Source organism: Vespula vulgaris, chromosome 1 (assembly GCF_905475345.1).
Source record: "Vespula vulgaris chromosome 1, iyVesVulg1.1, whole genome shotgun sequence".
NCBI lineage: Eukaryota > Metazoa > Arthropoda > Insecta > Hymenoptera > Vespidae > Vespula > Vespula vulgaris.
Genome location: NC_066586.1, coordinates 6110900 through 6136350, shown reverse-complemented (window position 1 = coordinate 6136350; position 25451 = coordinate 6110900). Strand labels below are relative to the sequence as shown.

At 33.1% G+C, this 25451-nt stretch overlaps 2 protein-coding genes across 5 annotated transcripts in view; both read left to right on the top strand.

The window, feature by feature from the left end:
- Positions 1 to 808: 808 nt before the first annotated feature.
- Positions 809 to 23608, top strand: LOC127068936 (baculoviral IAP repeat-containing protein 6). 4 transcript variants are annotated; one of them, XM_051005388.1, is made up of 51 exons: positions 809 to 1095; positions 1806 to 2125; positions 2201 to 2445; positions 2549 to 2885; positions 2958 to 4470; positions 4548 to 4686; positions 4805 to 5020; positions 5128 to 5542; positions 5609 to 5720; positions 5796 to 5946; positions 6048 to 6272; positions 6380 to 6634; positions 6712 to 6985; positions 7100 to 7255; positions 7644 to 7949; positions 8656 to 8952; positions 9068 to 9282; positions 9361 to 9517; positions 9610 to 9801; positions 9879 to 10093; positions 10184 to 10437; positions 10533 to 10714; positions 10793 to 10989; positions 11078 to 11213; positions 11534 to 11693; positions 11827 to 12190; positions 12294 to 12417; positions 12525 to 12689; positions 12815 to 12978; positions 13054 to 13288; positions 13476 to 13776; positions 13875 to 14050; positions 14124 to 14322; positions 14422 to 14649; positions 14730 to 15254; positions 15395 to 15665; positions 15792 to 16051; positions 16173 to 16461; positions 16572 to 16957; positions 17044 to 17187; positions 17277 to 17454; positions 17536 to 17681; positions 17794 to 18036; positions 18125 to 18346; positions 18460 to 18678; positions 18758 to 20086; positions 20165 to 20385; positions 20516 to 20755; positions 20837 to 21025; positions 21125 to 21259; positions 21383 to 23608. In XM_051005388.1, exons 1-51 carry the CDS (start codon positions 918 to 920, stop codon positions 21665 to 21667), a joined length of 14085 nt encoding a protein of 4694 aa, XP_050861345.1. In that variant the 5' UTR covers positions 809 to 917; the 3' UTR covers positions 21668 to 23608. The 4 variants fall into 4 exon arrangements, with proteins under 4 accessions (XP_050861345.1, XP_050861340.1, XP_050861365.1 ...); XM_051005383.1 differs by having other exon boundaries at positions 12291 to 12417; XM_051005408.1 differs by lacking the exon at positions 7644 to 7949.
- Positions 23609 to 25073: 1465 nt separating this feature from the next.
- LOC127068952 (trichohyalin-like) overlaps positions 25074 to 25451 on the top strand; it is a 10132-nt gene continuing 9754 nt past the window's right edge. The window contains exon 1 of the mRNA XM_051005423.1: positions 25074 to 25404. Within this exon, the coding sequence (XP_050861380.1) occupies positions 25329 to 25404 (76 nt within the window). The 5' untranslated portion in view covers positions 25074 to 25328. The remainder of the gene's footprint in view (positions 25405 to 25451) is intronic.

The window sequence follows — 25451 nt, the reverse complement described above, 5'->3', positions numbered from 1 at the left end:
TCTATGTAATTAATTTTATACATATATATTTATGATAGAATTTTATTAAATCATCAACATTTAGTGTTAAATTTTTATTTTTATATTGACATTTACATAAACAATTACTATTATTTAAACTTTACTTTTACCAAATTGAGATAGATAATTATCATATAAAATCAATAATACTAATCAACAATTTTTTATTTATCTTTAGTCATCTTTGTAACGGAAACATTATATCCAATAGAGTATGAAAAGTCAATTAGAATATGCAATAGCCAATAAGAGTATACCTTTAACAGAAGTGTCGAGAATGGAAGTTCATTGCGATTGGTTGATAATTATTGATACTACTCTTTAAGTAAACTTGACTTGTGAGATCTTTCGGAGAAATAATTGAGTAATTGCATAATCTAATCTTTAAAAAAATAGTATGATTATGTGACAAATAATATTATCTTTATTTATATCAGGTATCAATTTTCTTTATTTAATTTTTTCGTACGTAAGTGTATTCCTAAAATTCAAATATAGCGAGTTTACTAGCTTATTGCGTCAAACATTTTGCGAATAACTATTGATAATATGTGAATCGTTTTTCATCATTACCACTAGTTTATTTTAGCTTCTAAATATTTCCAATTTCATTTTCATCATTTGTTCAATTCTTTCATATAATTCTCCCTGTTCTTTCGAATGTAGAGATTCGTATGTACGTACATACATATATCTGGAAATTTTTTTTTATCGAGAAACGGTCGTATCTGACGATACATATCGATAGCATCTCGACCACTGAGAAACGGTAATTATCCATCCACAGGATGATTTGGTGACGTCCTATTCAAAGATGGCGGTGACGAGTAAGCCATGTTTTTTGTGATGTTCGTGCAGTAGACAAATTTTTGAGATTTGTAAATCGTATAAGCAAAATGGCTGATGATGATCCGTGGTTATTAAAAGAAGACGGATATTTGAATGTGGACGCCGAGTGCAAAAGCATAATCTATCACGCGAATTTAAATGTATTACTGATTACTACTAGCAAGGCGCAAGTATACGTATTTGATGTCAACTCTGGCGTAATTTTGCAAAGAAGTTCTCTTTCAGGTATGCATTTTGATCTTGCACACGATATATTTAACTTATAAGAAAATCAAATGTCCGCTTTACAAAATCATTTATTATGCTTTTGATTTTTAAAGCGGCATTCGTTTGAATTTCATGGTCAAGGTCGTATACGTGCGTTAAACGTCAAGAATGATTACAATTTTTTCCGTTATCGTTTTTTCTTTCAGACACAATAATCGATTTATAATTGAGACAATGTATCTATCAATACTTTCAATATTTCAAAAAGAAACAAGATTATAGCTATTTCTCCATTGTTCTATGTCGTGTCAATAAAATCTATACAAAGTTTGCAATACCTTAGTCACACTTATTTGCTTATCTAACAAAGTTTTTTATTTATTTTTATTATTACCCATAATATTTTTATAGATTATCGAAAGATAATAATTTTACTGCGTATCATATCTATGTATCATTTACTAGTAATTTCTATTTTATAAAGAAAATATTATATACCTTCTAGTTTTTGCATCATACTTAAATAACGTGACAGTATTTAAAATCACATTGTGATACAATAATTCTTGTCTTTAATATTAACCTAATTCGTTCATATATTTTAGAAAAATAATATAGAATGCTTATATGACAATATCAAATACAAAGTTGAAATATATAAGTAATCTCAAATTTTATTTTGTATATAATTAAAAGGTTGTTTATAAAAAGAATTTTTGTTTCCTTAGGTAAACCAAATAGGAAATTACAAGGTGTATATCTAGCCGAAGGCGTAGATAAGGTATTATATACTGATGGAGGTGGCATAGGTGTACGTAGCGATTACAATGGTGTCTTATTATTGGATACCATTTTACAAACTCCTGTCTCACGTAGAGAAGATGTTATAAAATTAGAACTTCTGCTCTCCGAAGCTACATTATTACATCAATGTTTGCGATATATAGATTTACCAGGGATTGATCATGTACAAGAAGTTTTACAAGAATTGTCAGCTAAAATTCTTGCTGCTCAAGTTAATCAGAAGAGAGGTATAAAAGCTCAAAAGGTATGACTTCTTATATTACAAATTTGATACATTACTACCATTGCACATAAATAATTGCATCTATATATTTTACAGTGGAATACAATATGTTTGGAATTACCACATGGATCTTTGAAATCAGTATGTTCAGGATTGGCCTTGGAATTGAAAAGGCAAAACAGACATATACCAGCATTGCCCATTGCTTGGGCCATTAATGAAAGATTAAATGGCCTATTGCCTATCCTTGTCTTAGATGGTGGCACTGCCGATAGAGCACTAATGTTTAGCGAAGCAGCTCGACGTGATACATTTTCGAAATGGCCACATATGAATTACAAGTGGGTAAAGTTATAGTATGATGTAGTATTTCAATTGTGCATATAAATGATGTATTAAGGTAAATCATTTTTAGAGGTTAATGGGTAATTAATACTTTTATAGATGGGCACTACCCGATCGAATGGCACAGGCTGGTTTTTATTACCAACCGAATGCATCGGGTGACGATAGAGCAATGTGTTTTACATGTAAAGTTTGCTTAGTTTGTTGGGAACCAACAGACGAACCATGGTCGGAGCATGAAAGGCACTCTCCTGCGTGCCCTTTTGTTAAACGAGAATATACGCAGAATGTACCATTATCCGTTACACTTGCAACTGCTCCAGCACGTGAATCCGGCAATGTAGATATCATAGGAACAACAAATGTCTCCGGCTTAGTAGCTACAGCTTCATGTAATGGTCATGTTAATGTTTGGAATGTAACGAATCAATTAAAGGTAAAATTTGAATACTTGAAGTAATACTATATTATTGAAACATATTGTAATATTGGGTAATTGTTGTTATAGAGAGAGGTAGCCTTTTACATTGCACCTTCTGATCAGGAAGTAAACAATAAAGAAACTATACAGTTTTCTGCTGCAAGGAACTTGACCTCTTCATATTTAGCAAATCTTAGTTCAGATTCTGATCTTCTTTCTGATTATAAATCTTTGATGTCGCATAAATTACAATTAACAGCGTTATCAGTAGTTGGTGCTTCTAAATCTTGCAAAAAAGACTCGAAAAGAGCTTCTTCAACAACATCATCCATACAAATGGATTCTTCTGGTTCAAAGATTAGACCTTGTTTAGTGTGTGGTGTTACAGTGACAGTGTCTAATCCTTCGCAATTGAGAACTTTAGAAAATGTGTGGTCATCATCAACAGATCTTGCTTCGTCATCGTCGTTAGTACGAGCAATGAACAGTGTAAATAGTGCTGCCAGTGATACATTGGATATAATGAAGGTTGCGGGTGATAGGTATGCCCCTTCGAAATCTCATTATTTAGTACTGTATGATTTTCACCACAAAGCAGTATCAACACAATCTACAAAGGAAGAAAATTCTAAAGATTCAAAAACTAAGAAGACTCTTTCTGGGACTGGAACCAGTGCTAGCTCAAATGGTGAAAGACAAGAAAGCTTGTATCCAGAACTTTTTCTTGGTAAATTTTTATATGAAGTACCAGTTATTGAAGATGTCGATTCGGATACGGTTGTTGGATCACATTTTGATGGAACAGTTCCCACAACTGTTCTTACTGCATCATCTTCCAATGGTATTTATCCTACACCAATAGGAATGACGGTTTCATCGACTCTAAGTCCATTCCATGCTGTTAATTTAAATACCAGTAATGGAGTAGAACAATTTGCATCAACATCTGATTTAACGGCGAACAAGAAACCTATTGATATGGTAAAAATGTCAAAGTCAGAACCAGTGGTTATAAAAACAGTGTCTATTGATGCACCGGATGATCTTAGAATTACATCTATTATACCGTCTAAGGATGGAAGATACTTATATGTTGCAATGTGTCCAATATCAGAAGATACCGCTAGTGAATCTTCACTTACTTCTATCTCCACAAAAATGGAAATTGATGAGGAGCGTACATTCTTTCCACAGAAAAGTTACATGTACTGGGATCATCATGAGGCTGGAAGATTAATGAATGGTGAAATACGTAATAATATAGAAAATACGAATGTTGTCATACTTGTATACGCTCTGGATTTCTCAGGACAAGTAGTTAGAGTTGCATCAGAACCTATCGTGAAAAGAGAATTACCTTCTGAGCAAGCTCCAATTGAACATGTGCTATTACCATTTCAAGAAAATAACAAGAATATATTACATGGAATTAATGCCACTACTAATTCTTCCACTAATTCTAGTGTTCAAGAACCATCTGGTCAAATAGCTCTTGTATGTAAAGATGGTGTGATTAGATTATTGGATCTAAGTACCTTAAAAACTGTTAACGAAGCCAAATTAGATGGTCGCAAATTCATCTCAGTGGCTTATTGTAACAGTATGTTTCAATTTACAATAATAAAATTCATATGATAAATTTGACAACAAATGACTACAAATTTACAATTTTTTTAGGCTTAGAGAGACTGTGTGCATGTACTGATGATGGAGCACTTTACTTTTTTGTTACTTCAGAAGATGAAAGTTATATAGAAGAAAAAGAAGATATTGAGGATGTTAATATGGTCGTAGAAGAAGGTTGCATCAATGTACAGTATGTATAAAATATTATAAAGATCAAATGGCTATTAAAAATAAATAATATTATACTTTTGCTAAGAATAAGAATGATATATGCATATTCTACTACAATAAAATAAAAATACTTTTAGGGATTCAATAATAGCACATAGGCCAAATTTATCATATACAGATTTGCGAAGTCTTCACGAACTCACGAGGTTTGATAGACATTCACCGGCGTACGGGGCTACTGTTCCACCTTGTTGGAGTGAAATAATGCAAGCACAAAGGCAGCGTCGTCATCCACAACACCATCAATCAGAAGATCAAAACCATACACGGACATGGCGTTTACAAAATGATACGTACGTTGTTTACTTTAGTTGGCGTTTATATTTCTGCGTACTTTCTTTTTATGAAATTCGATCGAAACATTTTGCATTTCTTCATTTTACATTTTTTATTATTTTAGGACTACTTGGGATGAACATGTGTTCGAATTAACGTTACCACGAAGTGCAGCTGAAAACATAGGACATATTGATGTACATTTTAATCTGCAGTCGTTTTGTCAAGAATTACCAATAATTCAAGTTACTTTATTGAAACAAAATATAAGAAGAATTGGACATCAAAAATCGCCAATGGATGAAAGAATAGACTTCAATATAAACAATGAACAGAAAGGAGAAAATCCAGTTATTACGGACGAATATCAACGTCAACATAATACCGAAATTTTATGTGGCCCAATTGATTTACATCATTGCATGGATCTATCCTGTCGATCTGGTTGCGTTACTCTTACAAGTCCAAAATTATTTCATTCCAAAGCTAGAACTCTTCTTGTACATATTAAAGCACTGATTGACCCTACAAAGGAAGGGGTAAGAAACCGTTTTCTTAAATATCAGTATTGATAATTTGTTGTTACTATTATCTTTCGTTTATAGGCGACAAAATCAAAAAGTAATTCGTCGGATAGTAAGCCCCCAACTTCTAAAAAATTAAGAATAATAGAAGTACGACCGTTAATTCCTGGTAGTACCGTTGAATGTTATATAGGTGAGCATTAATTAATGTAAGTTATTTGTCTAAGATAAATTCTGCATTATTTTATTTCTATAATTTTCTTTGAAGGATGTGATTGGATTCATGAAATATCGATAACTGTGAGATCAGTATACCCTACAAACATACTAAATGGAAAAGCACAAAGATGTGCTATGTTAGAATCTAAATTATTTTTCGACAGATTATTAAATATTGCTTGTTTGCAGATGTCAGATAAGTATGTATAACATTAGATAAAAGTAAAAACGAGCTACTATATCGTGTGTTACACGTAACACATATATTATTTTATATATATATATATATATACATTTATAGATCCACCGTTACACAGTCCATTGCATTAGATATTCTTATATGGGTAGCATCAATAAGATTAACCAGATTACGTGGCACTCAAAACAACGCCGAAATAAAAGCATTTCAATTGGAAACTATACGCTGTGTTCAAGGGCATTTACCAAATTTACTAAAAACTTGTCTTCTTCATGCTGGTAGAAGTATAGCACATAAATGTGTAAAATTAATTATTTTGTGTAGCGGGTAAGTAACTTTATATACAATTCTCTCGTTGATTTTCCAAAGTCATTGCTAATGTAATTTTTTTTTTCTCTTGCTCTCTTTTTCTTTGTTCCTTTTTTTTTTTACAGAGGTTTTTATAATTTAGAAGATCCACCATCTCAATCTTTTGACGAAGCTACACTTTCAGTTTTGGTAACTTTACTACCATCGATTGTAGAAGTTCAATGGGCCGGATCATTAAGATGGCTTCAATTATTGATTACACGATTTTTACCATTGGATAGGAACCACAATGTAGCACAACAATGCGCCGCTTTAGTGCAGCACATTGCTGCTGAAATGTCAAATAGAGTAAATCCTTATCATTTATTACTCGCAACAAGGTATAAATCATATATAAATGTATACACACATTGCAATTAAAATATTTAAATCAATATTGTATTCTTATTTTTTACAGATTCGGTTTGTACAATACTCCATTTGAAACGGAACTTTTCGATCTTGATCCACCAGTGCCATCCAAATGCAGTTCAATGACTACAACTTATGCATCTGTGGTAACTGGCGATCAAACAGGTTCAGCTGCCACGTCTTCAAATTCGACATATTCTCAGGATGCTATTGATTTAAGGGACCTACTTACACTGCCTGCACATCCAGCTAGCGAACTTATTGTACCAAGCAAGCTAAAGGCTCTTTGTAGCAATCATAATATGAAAGGTCTTCTTGAGGTAATATACTTTTTTTTTAATTACTTTTATTTCTCGCTTCTATGCATTTCAGTAATTGATGACGATTATAAAAGATGCGATATTAATTATTTGTGTTTTATTAATGTAATTCAGGTTGAACCTCTTCATTTTACTTGTCACGCCGCTTCGGACGGTACCAAGATGGAGAAAATTGGTCCTGGCGTCTATGCAATGAATATTGGAACTACTCTTTATGAAAACAACGCTGCAAATAACAATGGTGTGCTCGACATCATTCATCGTGCTTATGTAAGTCTTCGTTTCTGTAGAGTTGACAAAAATTTAGTCGTTAAAAAATCGCTCCTGTTATATATCACACAACTTATTTACATGAAATTGCTCAAGCTGTCACGTTGGTAAGAAAATATTAATAAAGTGACAGTTTATGAGTAGTTAAACAAACAATACAGTGGTTTTTTTTTTTTTTTTTTTTTCATTTTTTCTTTTTCTTTTTTTTTTTCTTCTTTATAAGATGATGTGAAAATGTAGTAGAAGTCACGGTTAAGACGTTTTTCTTTGTTATCTACAACAACAGTAGAATTTATTGCTGTCCCTGATCATTATGTACAGTAAATTTTCTTATGTGTTTTGTAAATGGGAAAATCGTTATCTAGATAGAAATCATTGTACATTGTAGAGCTTGGATGCTGGATCGCTAGGACCAGATGTTCAGACTAAACCAACATCTACGTTAAGCGATTTGCGTAGAGTGTATACAGGAAGAGTCTTAAAGAAGCCAATTCCACAACTATTACTCACATCTGATGAACAATCAGACTGTGATGAAGCTAATGATACATCTGGTGATAACCAGACTTGGCATAGCACGCAAAGTGATATACCTAATTCACATGTATTAAATTCTACCATATCAAAAGAAAAATCATCTGTTCAAAGTATCAATTCTGCTGTAAACAAAGTTGAAGACAGCAATTCTAAAAAGGTAGATTGCATAGATGAAAATTTGCATTTTCTTACTTTTATTCTTGAGTTAAATAATATATCCTTTTTTATCAATTTATTGCTTTGTTAATATGCCGTTTGTAATTCAAATTGTAGAATACTGAATGTATTAAAAAGTGACATTTTTAGACTAAGTAACACAGGGTGCATGAGTTATCTGTAATGTCTATTTTATATATTTGATATTTTTTATTTATATATCGTTTTTTCCTCTTTACACGCCACATCGTAAATATCATTATTTTATAATCAACAAAATGTAGTAGATCTAAGCTCTATTAAGTACTTTCTAGATCATTGGGTTAGCAAATGATAATTAAATAATGATCTGTCCATTATAGGAACATGAATAATTTTATAAAATAATTCATTTCCTTATATAAATGTACATAAGAAACATCCGAAATTGTATTGTTATTAGATTCATATTAGTATTTATATACTGATAGAATAATTTGAAGAAGAAGGGAAAGTTACATCTATATAAAATATTGTTTAAATATATGATATAAATATTAAATGACATATCAAACACAATTTATATTTTTTTAGGCTGTGTTTAATGTCATTTATTTGAATAATTTAAATATAAAATAAGTAATAATTAATAACTAATATTAACATCGATTAAAGATAATTAAACAAAAATGAAATATAATTAAATATAAAAATATTAAATATTCTAGAGAGAAGATATTACGTTTCCATGGGGAAGATTATTAAGCTGGCCACCTCAACAGGCATTAGTGGTTGACAGAATGCATTCTGGAGCTCGTCGATTCGTGGTTTTAGACTTTGGATCTCCCATACTGCTTACTGATCTTCTGATTCCTTCTTGTTGCGACTTGGTGTCATTATCTATAGATATTTGGACAAAAAGTGAGGAAAGTGATGGAACTCGTCTCATTGTTGCCACAGATATTGAAAGTAAACCATTAGTTATATGCGATCTTCAACCACCGCCCGTGTGCAGATACCTCAAGGTGCAATAATTTTAAAACCTTTTCTCTCTTTCTCTCTCTCTCTCTTTCTATCTATTTATTTTTAGTTTATTATATGTTTTATAATGTTTATTAAAAATGTTCTTATTATTTTTAGATTACAACAATCGGTCGTTATGGTATGCCTACAGCAGCATGCAAGATTCCATTAGGGATGTTCTATGGGCATATGGTAGTTCTACCAGGGGAAGACTATTCGGAATTAAATAATTCTCTTCCAGTTCATGATGATACATCAGATACTTCTTTACAAACTACTATTGACACTCAATGTAATATTTTGTCAGCACTTGCAGAAGATGTACAATGCAGGTATAGTTTAAGTAACTTTATGATAATATTTGTATTAATAAATTTTTATTAACGAATTTTTATTTTCATCGTTTTTAGATTTAGCTTAGCCACAGAGAGACTAAAAAGTTTGTTGGATCCATTGTTGTGTTCAGAAATTCCTAATGTGATGCACATGCAACATTATTTGTGCTGTACTAAAACGCCTAATGAAAATAAAGAGCAGCCATCAGCAAAAATACTTTCGACGTATCAGGTATAATAAGATTCAGATTATTATTATTATTTTATATTCTTTATAAATAAATTAATATATAAATGAATAATATTGATATTCATATGCTACAGGAATGTCTAATGTTTCAACGTCAATTGAATATCGTTCATGCAGTAAGACGACGACTTGAATCATGGAGAGGTTCTTCGAACACAGTAGCTTTATCTTTCGTAGATGCACCTACTGATAAATTACGTGTCCTTGGAGAAACATTACTCGATATTCTTCTTTACACCGTATATGAAATTGGACCTGTTCCTAGCGTATGTAACGTTAATTTTCGAAAACGATAAGTTTCGTCAAATAATTTCATATCTATTCCTTTACTTTTATTATTCAGATACCAATGTCTTTGTGCGAGGTTTTTACACCATCTACCTGTGAAAAATTTTTCCATTCAATTTGCGTTGTTACACCAGCACCACGGTTGCAACTTCATGCGGCTGCGCTTCTTGCTCGTATGGCGGGTCATCAACCTTGGTGGGGCAATTTTTTGTCCAATACTTTAATCAATCTTTATTCTTCTACATCTACACAAATTTTTCCTCAAGACAGGTAAGATGTAAACCGATGATTTAGTCGTTAAAAAAATATTTATTTATAAATTTATAACATATAACATTGAAAATTTTTTATCTCTTTCAGAGTATTTATTTTATTAACGTTTCTTGGTCGTAAATCATTAATTGCTGGAGGTAATAAATCCTCGGTAATAGATGCAATGGTTCGTACATTAGGCATATTATTGGCTCCATTGTCAAATACTCAGATACCAAATCCTGTTCAACTGGATACAACCCTTATTGGTTGGGTTCTCCTATTTCTATCTGTATGCTTAGATACAACAGCTACTCCGCCATCCTGTTCTGAAGATAATCAGGAGAAAAATAAAGAACAAAGTACTTTCGAAATTGTTACAATATAAATCTATATTGAATATATTTCAGTATATATTCCAATTTAATAAAAATGATTTTATTCTTGATCCAAATAGGTACTTTTTCTCGCTGGGAATTTATTCAAGGAGAGTCTGCAATGCAACGGAAGTATGTAAATGCTACTCGTTCGTCAGCTTCTCGTAGTTATCGTAAAAAATTGCAAAAACGTCTTATGCATCGTAAACAACATCTTCAGGAAATAGAACAAGCAAAAAAAGCTTTCCATGCATTTTCACAAGTATGTATATATACATGTTCCATATATATTAATATACAAAGTATAGTTCTATAAATTTAAAGTAATATCTCGTTACAGGCTTGGACACCGCTTTCTCCTCAGCCTGCTACTTTATACAGTAAAATGGAAGCAACATTAAAATCTCAAGAAAGATTTTTCAAAAAAACCTTGAAACAACACTCTACTAAACATCTCAAGGATGTTCTTAGTATGAGAAAAAATGAAATACAACACGTTCCTCGTAGTTCACGAAGTCAATCACAACCTAGTACAAGGTACGTTACTTTGTCTTCATTTGCACGATGTAAGTATTAATGATCGCTAAGATATGAGTTTTTAATTAATTTTATACTGTATTTGCAGTAAAGGAGACGTAGATTTGGAAATTGAATATATGACCAATCTACCTTATCAAAGTGTTTTACCAGTGGCTCGCGGTCTTGTAGCTCTTATTTTACATAATGCTTCTAATGTGGACATGTTCCTGCTAGCATGTAAGGTAAGACGATAGCTATTAAATGTTAATTTTCTTTCTATTTTCTATTTATTCATGTTGTAATTATAGTATGCAGCAATATAAATTCTATTTAATTAATATTGAATATAAAATACAAGCGTAAATTAACAAGAGACTTCTTATATTAAATTTCAAATTAGTTTAAAACAACTTTGGATTTGTATTACTGCTTAATACTGTACTATCAATGTCATTTGATCATTAAGGCATTTAATTAGTATTTCACATGTCAATTATACGATCATTAATTCTGCTTTTCCGTTATATGCTTTATAATTAAATTTATGAATTGTCGCACTTAGGTAGTCGCTAGGCTAGTGGTATCCACACGTCCTGCAATTAGTTTGTGCGAACTTATGACCGAAGAACAGCTCTTAAAGTTAGTCAGATTGGCAACGGGTGCATCCGATGCTGCCTGGTCATCACATGCTGTATCATGTCTCCTACAGGATTTATTAGAAGGTATAAATATATCGCTTATTTCCAAGTTTAGTAGCGTTAAATAATTATTCGTGTTTGTAACTTCTTCTGTTAATTTATCTAACAATTCTTTCCTATTTGTTATATTTATATGTATACAAAACCTATTTTATAGGAGGACGATTATATCCAAGACCTTGTTCCACTCACGAAGGAAGTCCGTCTGAAGATAATTTTGAATCGGTAGACGAAACTCGAACAACCGAGGAGGATTCAGTAGGTCCACCCGGAACAAGTAATTCTACAGTTACTTTAGGTAACGATGAAGGATTTGCTGAAGGTGATGGGGATGAGGATGTTCAAGATAGTATTGTGGTAACATCAGCTACAGCACCAAAATCTAATGGTTTTCTGCCTTCGCTTTTGGAATCTGATGACAGTGAACTTGAAGATTTCTTAGATGATATATTCGAACGCGGGAAAAATATGTTAAAAAAAGGCAGTACAGTTTCTAAAATATTAACTTCAGCCAGTTCAGGGTACTTCCTTTTATATTTTCTTTTTCACTTCTGTTCTCGTCACATGTCTATATAAATTTCACTCGAATCTATATCATATATATTAATATTATATTTTTAGCAGTATTTCCTTGGCAATGGATGAAAGATTGGAATATGGAGTTGAGATGAGCGTAGAAATTTCTTTAAGAATATTGTCTACTCTTGGAATGTACAATTTACCTCATAGCATAAATTCAACGATACATGTATGTTTATTATTCGTTTATGCGTTAAGAGATAATTATTATATATTGTATATATTCTGTATATAAATTTTAATGTAATATTTCCTATAAGATTAATGTAATTGTAGGTTCCAACGGAAACGAATCGTTTCTGTCAACAAGCATCACAACGTACAGATGCTTCTTGGACAGATAGAGGACAAGAAGTTTGGAATTTATCAGATTCTACTCCTTCTAGTTTATCGATGTTAACTAGATGCTTTGATAGAATTTTCACAGATTTATATCTACAGGTTAGTTGCAAGTATAATAGACAATTGTATTCATCTTTTTTTTTTCCTGCGATATACCAAAGAAATTAATTTAACTATTTAATTTTATTATAAAATTTATTAAATTAATCTAATTATTTAAACAGAATGCAAGAACAAATTTGGAACTTGTACTTCAGTTATGGTTAACATTGAACTTAGATGCTGCTCCTGAACAATCTAATTCAACCACTCGATTTGATCCATTTTTAACACCTGTAATTCCATTAAGCTCCGCATCTATTTCAAGTCTCATATCGACTCTTTCATGGTAAGTTGTTATTTATTATAGAATTATTACAGGCGCGATGATACAATGTTATATAGCAATTTATATATTTTCCAGGCATCCAGATGTTTCTTTACGTGCGTGGTGTCTTGCTTTACAATGTTTTACCTTAGCAAGTAATCAGCCATTGCAAACGAATTGTTCAGAACACACGAATAATAGACCACTTGCTGAGTTCTATGGTGGTATGGCTAGCTGTATCGTCAAAGAGCGTAATATAGGACCTATGCTTCTTAGACTATTATCTGGCAGTGGATTAAACGTAAATACTATGGACAAACAATATATTATGGTAAGTTTCTAGTTGTGCAAGAGGAATCATTTTTTTTTTTATCATACTTATTTAAAGATTTAAAGTAAAAATGAAGAAAAGGATTTGTTGGTCATAAATTAAATTCTATATATTGTTTTCTTTTCTTTTTTTTTCTTCCTTTTTTTTTAATCGTTAATTCATGTAATTCTTTTTATTAATTTTGTAGGCTGGTCCTACAGTATGTCAGGCTCTTCAAGATTTTCTTGTTAGACTAGAAATGAGATGTGATGTAATAACACCTGGCAGTACTTTGGGTAACATCTTGAAAGACCTTCTGCTATGGGTAGTTTATCAACTTGTACAGCCAGGCGGTGCTCTTGTTTGCAGAAGAGGTCCTTTAGATGCCCAGTGCAAGCTCATAACTTCGCTTGTTAATCTTAACTTCGATAATACTGATTTAGGAACAGCAATGAGTATATCTGAATGCGTTGGAATATTGGTTTCAACATATGTTCGAAGTTCCGGAGGTATTATATTTTATATAATTTAAAAAAATACATATATATATATATATTTGATACATTATACATTATTAAATTTTGATTAATTATTTTATTTAATTTAGTTGGAGCTCAATGTGGTGGAGCTGTTGATTTGGCTAATCAATCAGGCGGATTTGGAGGCCTATTTGCTTGTGTACTTGGTGGTGACGCAAAACAAGGTCGTCCAGCATCTTGGGATACTTTGGTTGTTGCACTTATTAAATTAGTGTGTCGATTTATTCAAACGCCACTGCCAAATGTACGTGTTTTCTTTCAAATAAGTTAATTTCATCAAGCATATTCGTACATATGTGAATTTCTAATAAATTCAGGCACGACCAGTTCGACCAGATGGTTCATCGGATATGGATTCTGAAATAACTATAAATCTACGAAATAACAGCAATGATCCACAGGTTGAAGTGAATATTTCGCAAACAGACGAAAGCAAAGCTGCTGAACAACAGACATCGCTTCGTCTTCAACAAGCTGCGAATAATAAACCTCGCGTACCTTGCGTTGCAGATACTGGTAATCATAAATTATATCATTTGTATATCGACGAATATTATTATACTAATTAATTTTATAAATCTATTTGTTACAATTAATCTCTGTTTTTTTTTATAGTGTTGCAACACGAACCTACCATGATGCGATTGTTAGGAGCTCTTGGTTATAGTAGTGGTTCTTCTCTAGTTATGCTTTTAGGAGAAAATGCTGGAACAGGAGCAGCTACGGAGCTTGGAGATCCAGCTTCGATATTAGACGCGACCTTTCAACTTCTGACTATTCTTATGAGAAAAGCTAGTAATCCATCTCTTGTTCTTAATCCCCTCTATAAATATTTATCGTCGTGTAAGTATCTATACGGTTTTGATTTTCTCTGATGTATAATAAATTTTAGAACGACGTAATCATTTTTCATTTTATTACAGCATGCCCAGAAACCGAATTGGATCGTCAATTAGGTGTTATGCAATTATCAGAACCACTTTTTTGGTATATCATAAAAGTTCTAGATAATGAAACATCACTATCGTTATTTACCAGGATGGATGGTGTAAAAGTGCTTGGTGAAAATCTAGTAAAATCAAGCATGAGTAATAATAACAGTTCGTCGTCTCCTGGTGTAATTGCATTAGTAATGGAGCACTTATCGAATGCAGCAAATGTAACACCAGCGTCTTCTTCGAGTAGCAAGAAAACTGTTAATACATTAGAATCTTACGAAGATGGTTTATTAAACTTTGCACCATTGGGAACTATACCTTGGCTGAATCCAACTGTACAACCAGCTGACGTTCTTATACAAAGTGTTGCACCTCATCGACGAGCAAGAACAGCCACCTGGTCATATCATTTCTATCCAGACGAAGCCTGGCACGATCTTACGATTACTTTACCTTGTGCCATACTTTTGAGAAAAGTGGAACTTCAGCCACATCTTACATCGTTAGCAAGTAAGTTGCGAGATAATAATATCAAGAGACATAGCGATATAAATTATAGTTATTTTCATATATGATCATCATCATCATCATCATTATCGTTGTTGTTATCGTTGTTGTTAAATAATTTCATTAAAATTTATTTTAAATAGCATGTCCGTCGGCCGTGGCGCTTGAAATTTCAAGAGAAAGTAACAGCCCTTTGATACCTGTTTGTCCTCCAATGCCTACAGCAGGCTTAACGTTCATACGCCTGACTTTGTCGCAACCGGAAGTAGCAACTGCTGTTCTTATAAGACTATACAAACCACGTGATTCTACTAATATTAATTTAAGTCAAATAAGATTATTAGGCACAACAGCATTCGGTGAAATTAAGACGAATAATGATTCTGTGGATGAAGAACAACTTACAAAAACAAGGTATACATTTTTGAGTTTGCTCTCTATTAAAAGCTTTTTTAACATATTTTAATATTTAGATGCATTATGATCTATCACGACTATATAAAACAAAAATCTAAAGAAACATTTCGTAATATTCTCTAGCTTGGGATGGTTGCGATTGTTACATCAGTGTTTATCCGTAAGCACTCCGAACAGCGAACTGGTTGCTGAAGTACTTAATTCTGCAGCTTCGGTTCAAGGCCTTGTCGAGGCATGTTGCAATCTTCTGTTGCTCCCAGCACCATCTTTATTTACTCCCGACTTGGAAAGGGTTCTATTGCAGCTAGGCTTACATTCTCGAGAGCTTGGACTTCGTCTCATTGGTCTTTTACTCAACAACAGGTCTACTCCTTTCTTTCAAGGTACTATTACTTAACGGGTTGGGTACATTCTTTATTTTCCCCTATTAAAATACTTGTTTAACTCGATATTTAATTCAAATAACTATACTGTACTAAACTGTTCATTAATATACATCTACAGGAACTGCAGCAACACAAGAAACATCGGCTATTCAATTGGTAGTTGAATTACTCCAACAGCTTTGTTCTATCCAAGATTCTAGTACTGAAGCTCGCATGTCAGCAGTACTTTCCTGGCTTCATACAACTGCTGTAAATGGAGTATCTCATTCGAGTACTAGCTCTAATCCTAACCCTGTTACTTCACCAACAGTATATATCCATTGTGTTTCATCAATAATTTGGAAAGCACATCAGCAACAAAATCTCAATTATAATTTACAAATTCTTTTAACCGATGATCTTTTTAAGTAAGTTAGTTCACTTGTCTCAATTTTCTTTCTTTCTTTCTTTCTTTTTTTTTTAATATAAATAAATCAAAATAAATATTACGTTAACATTAAATATATTTTGTTAATAGTGCTTTGTATAAATGGACTTTAACACTGGGAGCAAATTCCGCCTTGAAGCAATCGATCGATTCTACTCTCTGTGCATTCTGTTACGTGAGACCATCTTTGTTTCCATTACTTTTACAAAGAGTACGAATATTGGTTCCAAATTTGGCAACAGATCATTCTGCATCGATATCAGATGATCGCAAAGAATGTAAGAGAAGAACAGATGGTAGAAATTGTGAAATTGATACTGAAGAATGGTATTGCCGGTTCGTACTACCAGAATATAAACGTTTAGATTTAACAGAGGGTCAATTACTGACTGTAGCTGCAACTGCACGATCTCCACCTGGTATCCAACAATTAATTGATTCTGGATTACCAGCATTACTTACTACGTCAATTATTGGTAATATTTATTTCGTTATGTCGTTGATTTAAACAATGAAATATTAATGACGTCGAATATTAAAGGTAAATTTTCTATCGTTTAAGATTTTTGTAATTCGGAGAAATCAAAGCAATGTCAAAATAAAACATTGACGGAACAAAGTTATCAGAACAAATCTTCAGGAAACTCGAGCATAACGGATAATGATAAAACTGCAGAAACTTCTTGTTCTTCGAACAATCATTCAGGTAAGCACAATGTATGCTTATATTTATAAACGTATTGTTTTCTTCGATTATTCGTTAAAAGATCTTGCTGCATAATTTTGATTATACAGGTGGTTTAAGCATGACGGATCCAGAAAGCATAGCAATGGTGTTAGAGTTTTTAACGCTCGTCTGTTCAGAGGGTAGAATGCGTGATTGGCTTGGAACGGAAGGTCGTGGATTTTGGTTGCCTCTTTTATCTCTTCTCAGTAATCGTCCTATTGAAAATCCATCTGTGTCTTCTATGAGGTAAATCGTTATCCTTATATCTATGTTAGATATTAAAAAAAAAAATTAACATTTTCTAAAATGAACTATAATTTATCACAGATGTTCCAAAACGAATTTGTCTTATGCATCTTTGGAAAGTGCTATGATCAAATTCCTATCCAGATGTTGTTGGTGCCATCGTGCGAATCAAAAATTACTCGCAGAACTTCTTATGGATGTTATCTCACAACAGCGAATAACGTCCAGTAAGTATCTTATGCACGTTACATTTCTTATATTTCTATGTTTTAATACTTGTATGAAATAATATGACATGTGTTTAATATAAGAGATAATTTTTTTTTTCTTTATGGTCAGATTTACGATATCTACACGGTATTTCTGGCTTCACGAGAAGATTGATTTTACAATTACTTCTGGAGGGTGAAAAAGTATTGGTATCTGTGTCTTCTGAGGCACCTATGAAAGCTTCCAATACTACCGCGAATCAAAATACACCATCGATGCCTCCACATCCGGCGTATCCTCTTGGACATTATCATCAATTGCTTTATATGTCTACACAATCGACGGTAGCGGATATACTTCAACAAGTGTCTGGTAAGATCATTTAAATAATCTACGTGATAATTGAAAATAATATATAAAATCCTTTTTGTTAGTCGATTATTTTTATATTCTTAAATAGGTACTTGGCTTTTATTATTACTACCAAATACTTATAAAGGAAACGAAGCAAGCACAAGTGGAACTAATCGTTCTCGAGAATTATGGGAATCAGGCATGGCATTGGTAGTCGATACCCTTAGCGTAGCTGCAGGAAATACAGCAAAAGACAAAAGAGCGAAAGAAGCATCCAATAGGTCACAAGCTCGTGGGCCTGTGATACGAAAGTCACGTTTAAGTACTGGTATGTATTAATATCCTGTATCCTTAATTTTCGAGTTACGGATAATCAAAGAAAATATATTATTCACGACATTATAAAGTTTGTACGTAATGATTTTGGCAATTTCTTAACAGATGCTACACCGACTACAACAACCAAACCAGCAAATACTACTGCGCAGACTAATTCGACGAATACCACAAACCAACAGTATTTGATACATTCATCACGTCCGAATACACCTCTGCCACCACAATTAACCATTGCTCAACTTCTTGCAATTGCCGAAGATAGTGGAATATCCGAGCCTTGTTTACATTTAATATTAAAGCAACGTAACAAAGACTCCAAAGGTAAAAATAAAAAAGGAAAGCTTAGATTAAAATTAAATGAATATTACACATATGAATTTTATATAATTTGTGCTTACAGAAGATGTAACGAAACAAAGCGACAGCGAGTTACTAAATTACAGGAGTATAGAAAGTTCTCTGGACGTATTTAGTACCGGTGGTGGTTTGGCAGTATTAGCATGTCATCTTCCATTAGTCTATCCAGATCCTGGTAGGCCATTACCTTTCACAGAAAAGTCACCATCGCCGGAAGAAACTGATGCAGATTGGGTAAAATTTGAAACTTCGGATGAGATTTATGCTGATTTAGAGGAAGATACGACTACGTGTTCGCCAAGAGCAGTATCTCCAGCTCCTTACGTACCACCACACTCTCTCGCTGCTTTTGGTTTATTCTTAAGACTACCGGGATATGCAGAAGTGTTATTAAGAGATAGGAAAAGGGCGCAATGTCTATTGCGTCTTGCATTAGGCGTTTCGGACGACGGTGAAGGTGGCGATGTCCTAACGTCACCGCTAGCTGCTTCCTTACCAACTTTACCATTCCAAGTTTTAAAACAATTACTCGACGCTACACCTCCAACCACGGATGACGGCTTACTTTTAAGAAGAACTACAATCGATGTCGGAGCTATGCTTCTCTTATTGAACTGTTTGGCTATTTTCACTCATCAAACTGGCCATAATGATGGTTTGGAACAGAAATTAGGCCAAACTGGAGGTCGAAGTGACGATAACTCGCATTTGTATTGGGCTAAGGGTACTGGATTTGGTACGGGCTCGACTCAACAGTCGTGGAACGTGGAGCAAGCTTTATTACGGCAACGATCCGAAGAGGAACACGTTACTGTTTTGGTTCAAGTTTTAGCAAGTTATATTGGTTCTGGAAGTCAACCTCAAAGAGAATTACCAGCAACATTCCCCGACCTTCTGGCACGATCTTGTTTACTTCCAGCATTGTCTTCGTATCTACGAAATGATTCAGTTTTAGATATGGCAAGACACATTCCTCTTTACCGTGCAGTTTTACAACTTTTAAGAGCTATGGCTTTATCCACTCAATTAGCTCCTCTTTTGTTACCAAGAGTCGCAAGATTGGGCGAACAATCTATCGTATCTTTATTATCCAATATGAGAGTTTGCGTAGATACTTATGTGCACAAAATTAATCGTACAAGAGGTAACAAATCCAAAGGCGTATCCAAATACCCCGATGATACGGAACAAGACGAGGGTTTAGCGACTTTAATTCCTGATATTCAGGAAAGTGCTATTATAGTGCAAAATGCGACAGCAAGACTGTCGAGTATCGGTGATGATTTACCTGGACCAAGTCCCACGGCTCCAGAATTACCATTGCGCTCTGTCGAGCAACGTTATTTAGAAGTTATGAAAAATTTGCGATTCGGTAAGTATAAAATATAGATGTAAGCATTAATTGTATATTATCCACAACTATTTTTACTTCTCATTTATTCGTTTACAGATACGTATGAAATGATCACGGAAAACACAGATGGTGGTGGATATAAATTTGCAGTATCTTATCATTTTGAATCGAATATGAGAGCGGCAGGCGAAAGAAGTCATCCAACGAGGATGAAGCGTTTAGCCCAAGAAGCTGTTACTCTATCCACTGCTTTACCTCTTTCATATAGTAGTAGTGTTTTTGTTAGATGCGATGCTGATAGATTGGATGTTATGAAGGTATTATTTGAATCATTCTATATTCCACACACACACATGTATGTACATATATCTTCGACATAGTGTATCATATCTTTTGTCATTTATGTAGATAAAATTTATGTAATTACAACAAATATTTGACTTTTAGGTCCTTATAACGGGACCGGCAGAGACGCCCTATGCAAATGGATGTTTCGAATTTGATGTCTATTTTCCTCCTGATTATCCAAATAGTCCTATGCTAATAAATCTAGAAACAACTGGTCGCCATACTGTACGCTTTAATCCTAATTTATATAACGATGGTAAAGTGTGCCTCAGTGTGCTTAATACATGGCATGGACGACCAGAAGAGAAATGGAATGCACATACAAGTAGCTTTCTTCAGGTAATTTTTCTTATCAACCATAATTCTTAATGCTGTGAATTTTTTAATGCCTTGTTGCAAAATTAAATTTTCTATATTTAGGTTTTAGTATCAATACAGTCGCTCATTCTGGTGTCAGAACCTTACTTTAACGAGCCTGGGTATGAGAGATCACGAGGTACATCGAGTGGAGCTCAATCTAGTCAAGAGTATAATGCGAATATTTGTCAGGCTACAGCTAAATGGGCGATGCTCGATCAAATTCGCAATCCATGCCCTTGTTTCAAAGAGGTATAAACTTGGACTATCTGATTTCGCGTGCTCTTTAAATGTATATGTTGTATTCAAATTATATTAAATCTAACATTCTCTCTTATGTAAATATAAAAGGTTATACACACTCACTTTTGGATAAAAAGACATGAAATTGTGGCGCAATTAGAAGGTTGGATAAGGGATATGGAATTACGTGGATCGGATCGTCGATTTGGTCCTGCCATTTCTTTAAATGCTTTAGCTTTGAGGGTAAGTATATTATCAATATATGTATTTGTTAATACAAATTATTGATAACATTAACGTCTCTTATTGTCATCGTGAAAGGTTGCAAAAATGTATTATATTAAATATGACGAATATATTTTTTAGAGGCATTATAGATTATTGAGAGAAGAGTTGAACAAACTGCCAACACCCGAAGGTTTAGAAGATTTGATCGAACCGCTTCCATCTCCGGGCTCGCCTATTGAATTATCTGGGACTCCGGGTACACCCAGTACACCACCTTCGTCAGTAGGTCCCGCTACCACACTGACTACATCGATAAGTAATACTATCGTCCCCATTAGCAACACCAGTGCCAGTAACCATGTACATCACGATATCGACACGGATGTTGAAATGGAGAAGATGGTTTCAAAAGTGTGTGAATAGCTAAAGGATGTTAATAGACATTGTTGGACATTTTGAAAAGTCTATTGTTTGTGTTATGGTGAACAAATACTTGACTGATCCAAATTGCAAGAATGTCTTGCTAAGTGATTCAGTTACTGGCAAGTTCATTGATAGTCGACAGTGATCGTACTTTGAGAGGTAATAATAAATATCCTTTTTCGATTGTGAAAAGATGACGATGCTAAAAGATGATGACGATGAAAAGAAATTAGTGTTTGAAATAGATGAAAAAAAAAGAAAACGTAGAAAGATGGGGTAGAACGAGGGAAAGAGAAGGAAAATATTGCATGAGAGAGAAGCAGAGAATATGAGAGAAAGAGAGAGCGAGAGAGATAGATAGAGAGAGAGAAAGAGAGAGCGAAAGAAGAGAGAGAGAGAGAGCGAGCGAGAGAGAGAAAGAAAGAGAGCGAGAGTGTATGTTTATGCTTGTGTGCGAGAAAGCGTAGAGAGAAAATGTAAGATCGAAAGTTTGTGTGTGAGTGTAATAAAAAACTCTTGTGTGTAGTAGATACTTTTTATGGCTGCTGCTATATTATATGTACTCTGCATTCTACTACTTCATACTACTTGTAAGTATCAACTCTTATTCAAATATTTATTATACATGTTCCTCGTTTATGTAGCCGATATCCCTGCGTGCAATGCGATCGAAATGAAATAATAACATTTAGTAAACAGGACGACTTAGATAAAACTGGTGTAAAGTATTGAAAGGTTTTCTTCGCAAGTCGAGGAACGATCTGTAATACAATGAGTCGATAGTGAGTAAAGAAAATTTGACATCTTCAAAATAAAGACCACCATTTGTAACCGCTACTTAGCTACTTAACACACAATAATTTCGTATGAATTGACACCGTATAAAAGAATAAAAAGTTACTTTGTTTCGAATTGGTCTCCAATTCGTCTCTACCTACAAGTTTTGTTTTATCGTCGTTACTATTAAACTCATACGTGTGTGTGTATATATATATATATATATGTATGTATATGTATACACACACACATACACACATATATATATACACACACATACACATACACGTATTATATATATTATATTATATTGTATTATACCTAATATAATATAATATAGATATTATATATACATATATGTTATTACAATTGCATCGTAAATTTAACTTTGACGATTAATTATATTCGAATTGTGAGTAGAAACGATGCAAGAGACACGATATGAAATGTAGTTGGAATTTATGCGTATACCGTGTCTGACAAAACATTTTCATATCGAGGTTATATAATTTTATTGTGTTTATTCTTTTTTTTCATTCATTTTTATTTTTCTTCACTTGTTCTTAATTAGAAACTAGTTTAAAGCGTGTCATTCGAGTTTTGAAAAATTAATGAATCTTTCCTTTATCAATTTAACATTAATTATGACGCATTTTACTACGCGTGCACGTTTTTAAGGTAATTATAGCGCGCGAAAACATGAATTTCTTTTTTTTTTGTTTAAGAGAAATGTACTTTTTTACACAACGTTGTTTTTCCAAAGTATATCATAAATACTATTATTCAGCCAGGGAGACACTTTGGTCGTATTTATTTATTACGCCATTTTGTCTTCTATTAAACGAATGACTTGGAATCCGACTTGTTTGTAATATATTGCATTTGATATATACATACACATACACACACAAACATATATATATATACATACATACATATATATATATATATAGCTGTAAAATTGAATTTTGCAGTTAAGTAAATTTGCCATCGTTTGCGTTATAACGTAAAGAAACGTGCAAGAAGGATCCTAGATAATTATTTATAGCGCGTCTTATCACAATGAATAATTAGTAGTAAAATATACAAAAACGTAGACCCGTCATTACGAAATATCAACGATCGTGTACAGTAAATAATATAATTACCATAATCATAACAATACACCATACGATTAAATGTTTGTAATTCTAAAGTAACTGAGATGATGTTCCATTGTAACGTTTAAGTCCTGAATGGATTCCTATGCAATAGATTGATTAAAATATTAAAGTAAAATGTATGCAACGAGAGGGTGGGGGCGGGGGCGTGTCTCAATAATTCTTTATAATAAACGATTATGACACGCCGTTATAGATAAAATTTCTATTAGAAACGTATTTCATATAAACCATTGACAATGGAATATGTATGTATTTGATTCTTTGTTTGTGTGATAGATCAAATATCTTTTTAAAGTAACTGTTTCCTTTTTATTTTCAAAATTAAAGTCTTATCGTGCTTCATATTAATAAAATTAAGAGGATACATAGTAGTTAGAGTCGCTATTTAGGAAAAGTTTAAAAAAAAAAAAAAAAAAAAAAAAAAAAAAGAAAGAAAGAAAGAAAGAAAAAAAAGCAAACACGTGTGGTGAATAAATACATTTCAATGGAAGGTTTATATAGTTTGAATCATTTTTATTTCGAACAGATGAAAAAGGTCACGAGAACTTGTGGTCTCAAATTTGACTTACTTGATTCTGTTAATAATCGTGTCAATAAATCAAAGACTCTTGATGTAAAACGTAAAGAGAGCTTCCTAATAAATATGTGACGCGTATATCGATAAAAATAACGTTCAAATTATTCGATTATCAATCCAAAAACAGCGAAATCAATCCGAATTAGGCGCCACCTGGAGTTTGAATGTCCGAATGAATTTTAGCGAGAGCGCCCCTAACGACGGAAAACATTAATACATGCGTGTAGAATAAATTACGAACATTAGAAACGCGGCCCCTTTCTCCTGATGATAGGCTACATTCCTTACGTACATGTACGAAAAGTCTTTATATGTTCACACGCGAGTGATCATTCGATTATTTATAATTTTAAATGTTTGTATTATTTGAAAAAAAAAAGAACACTTGTAGTAAAAATTACACTGGTATAAATAAGGCTTTTCACACAATATGTTCAAATTTAGCTTCCTTTTTATCAAAACATCAAATCACTTTCCTTCATTCCCTTTTAAATTCGAGTTGAATTTCTTTTTACACCTTATTACATCGTGAAATGTGTGGAGAATTTTTTCAACTTGTTCGACAAAATTACAATATTATTATCAGTCCATATAAACAATTTGTTAAATTAAAGCTATGTGCATATGAACAATCGATCGAAAAGACATAAAAAGAAATTAAATAATTTCAGGATCGATGTGTATATCAAATTTATAAGTTATACTTCGAAATAAATGGAAGGGATACAATTTTATGATAAAATAATTACAATCTTTTCCGATTTAATCCGATAACAGATATGCTGATTGGAAGGAAAGAATAAATTTGATATTCGAAGGGGAAGCGCCACGAGTGGTTTACGCAGGAAACTCTAGTTGTGCGAGAGGGTGTAAGGTTGTTGGAAAGGGTGTTCGCGGGGTGGAAAAAGAGGGTGTCTTTCATAGGAAAGGAACGTAGGAGAAGAGGCCTCGTCTCAGTGCGCGTTCAGCCGTTCTCTTTACTACTTGTCATCGGTGAATGCGTGCACGCGCCCGAAAAGATAGGCGGGAACATCACGGACCTGAGTTTTTCAATATGATTTTAAGTTACGTTTAATCGATCGGTCGCTTTCGCGATATGATTGAAACGAAGTGATCGAGAGAGAGGAGGAAACAGCCAAGAAGCATGAAACGTGTGATGTCTCCTTTCTTTTCCCCCCTCTTGCTATTTTTCCTCTTCGTTACAGCAGTTTTCATCGTTGGTGAGTTTTTCTCTATTTATCGAAGAGAGATATAGAAAATAACGATC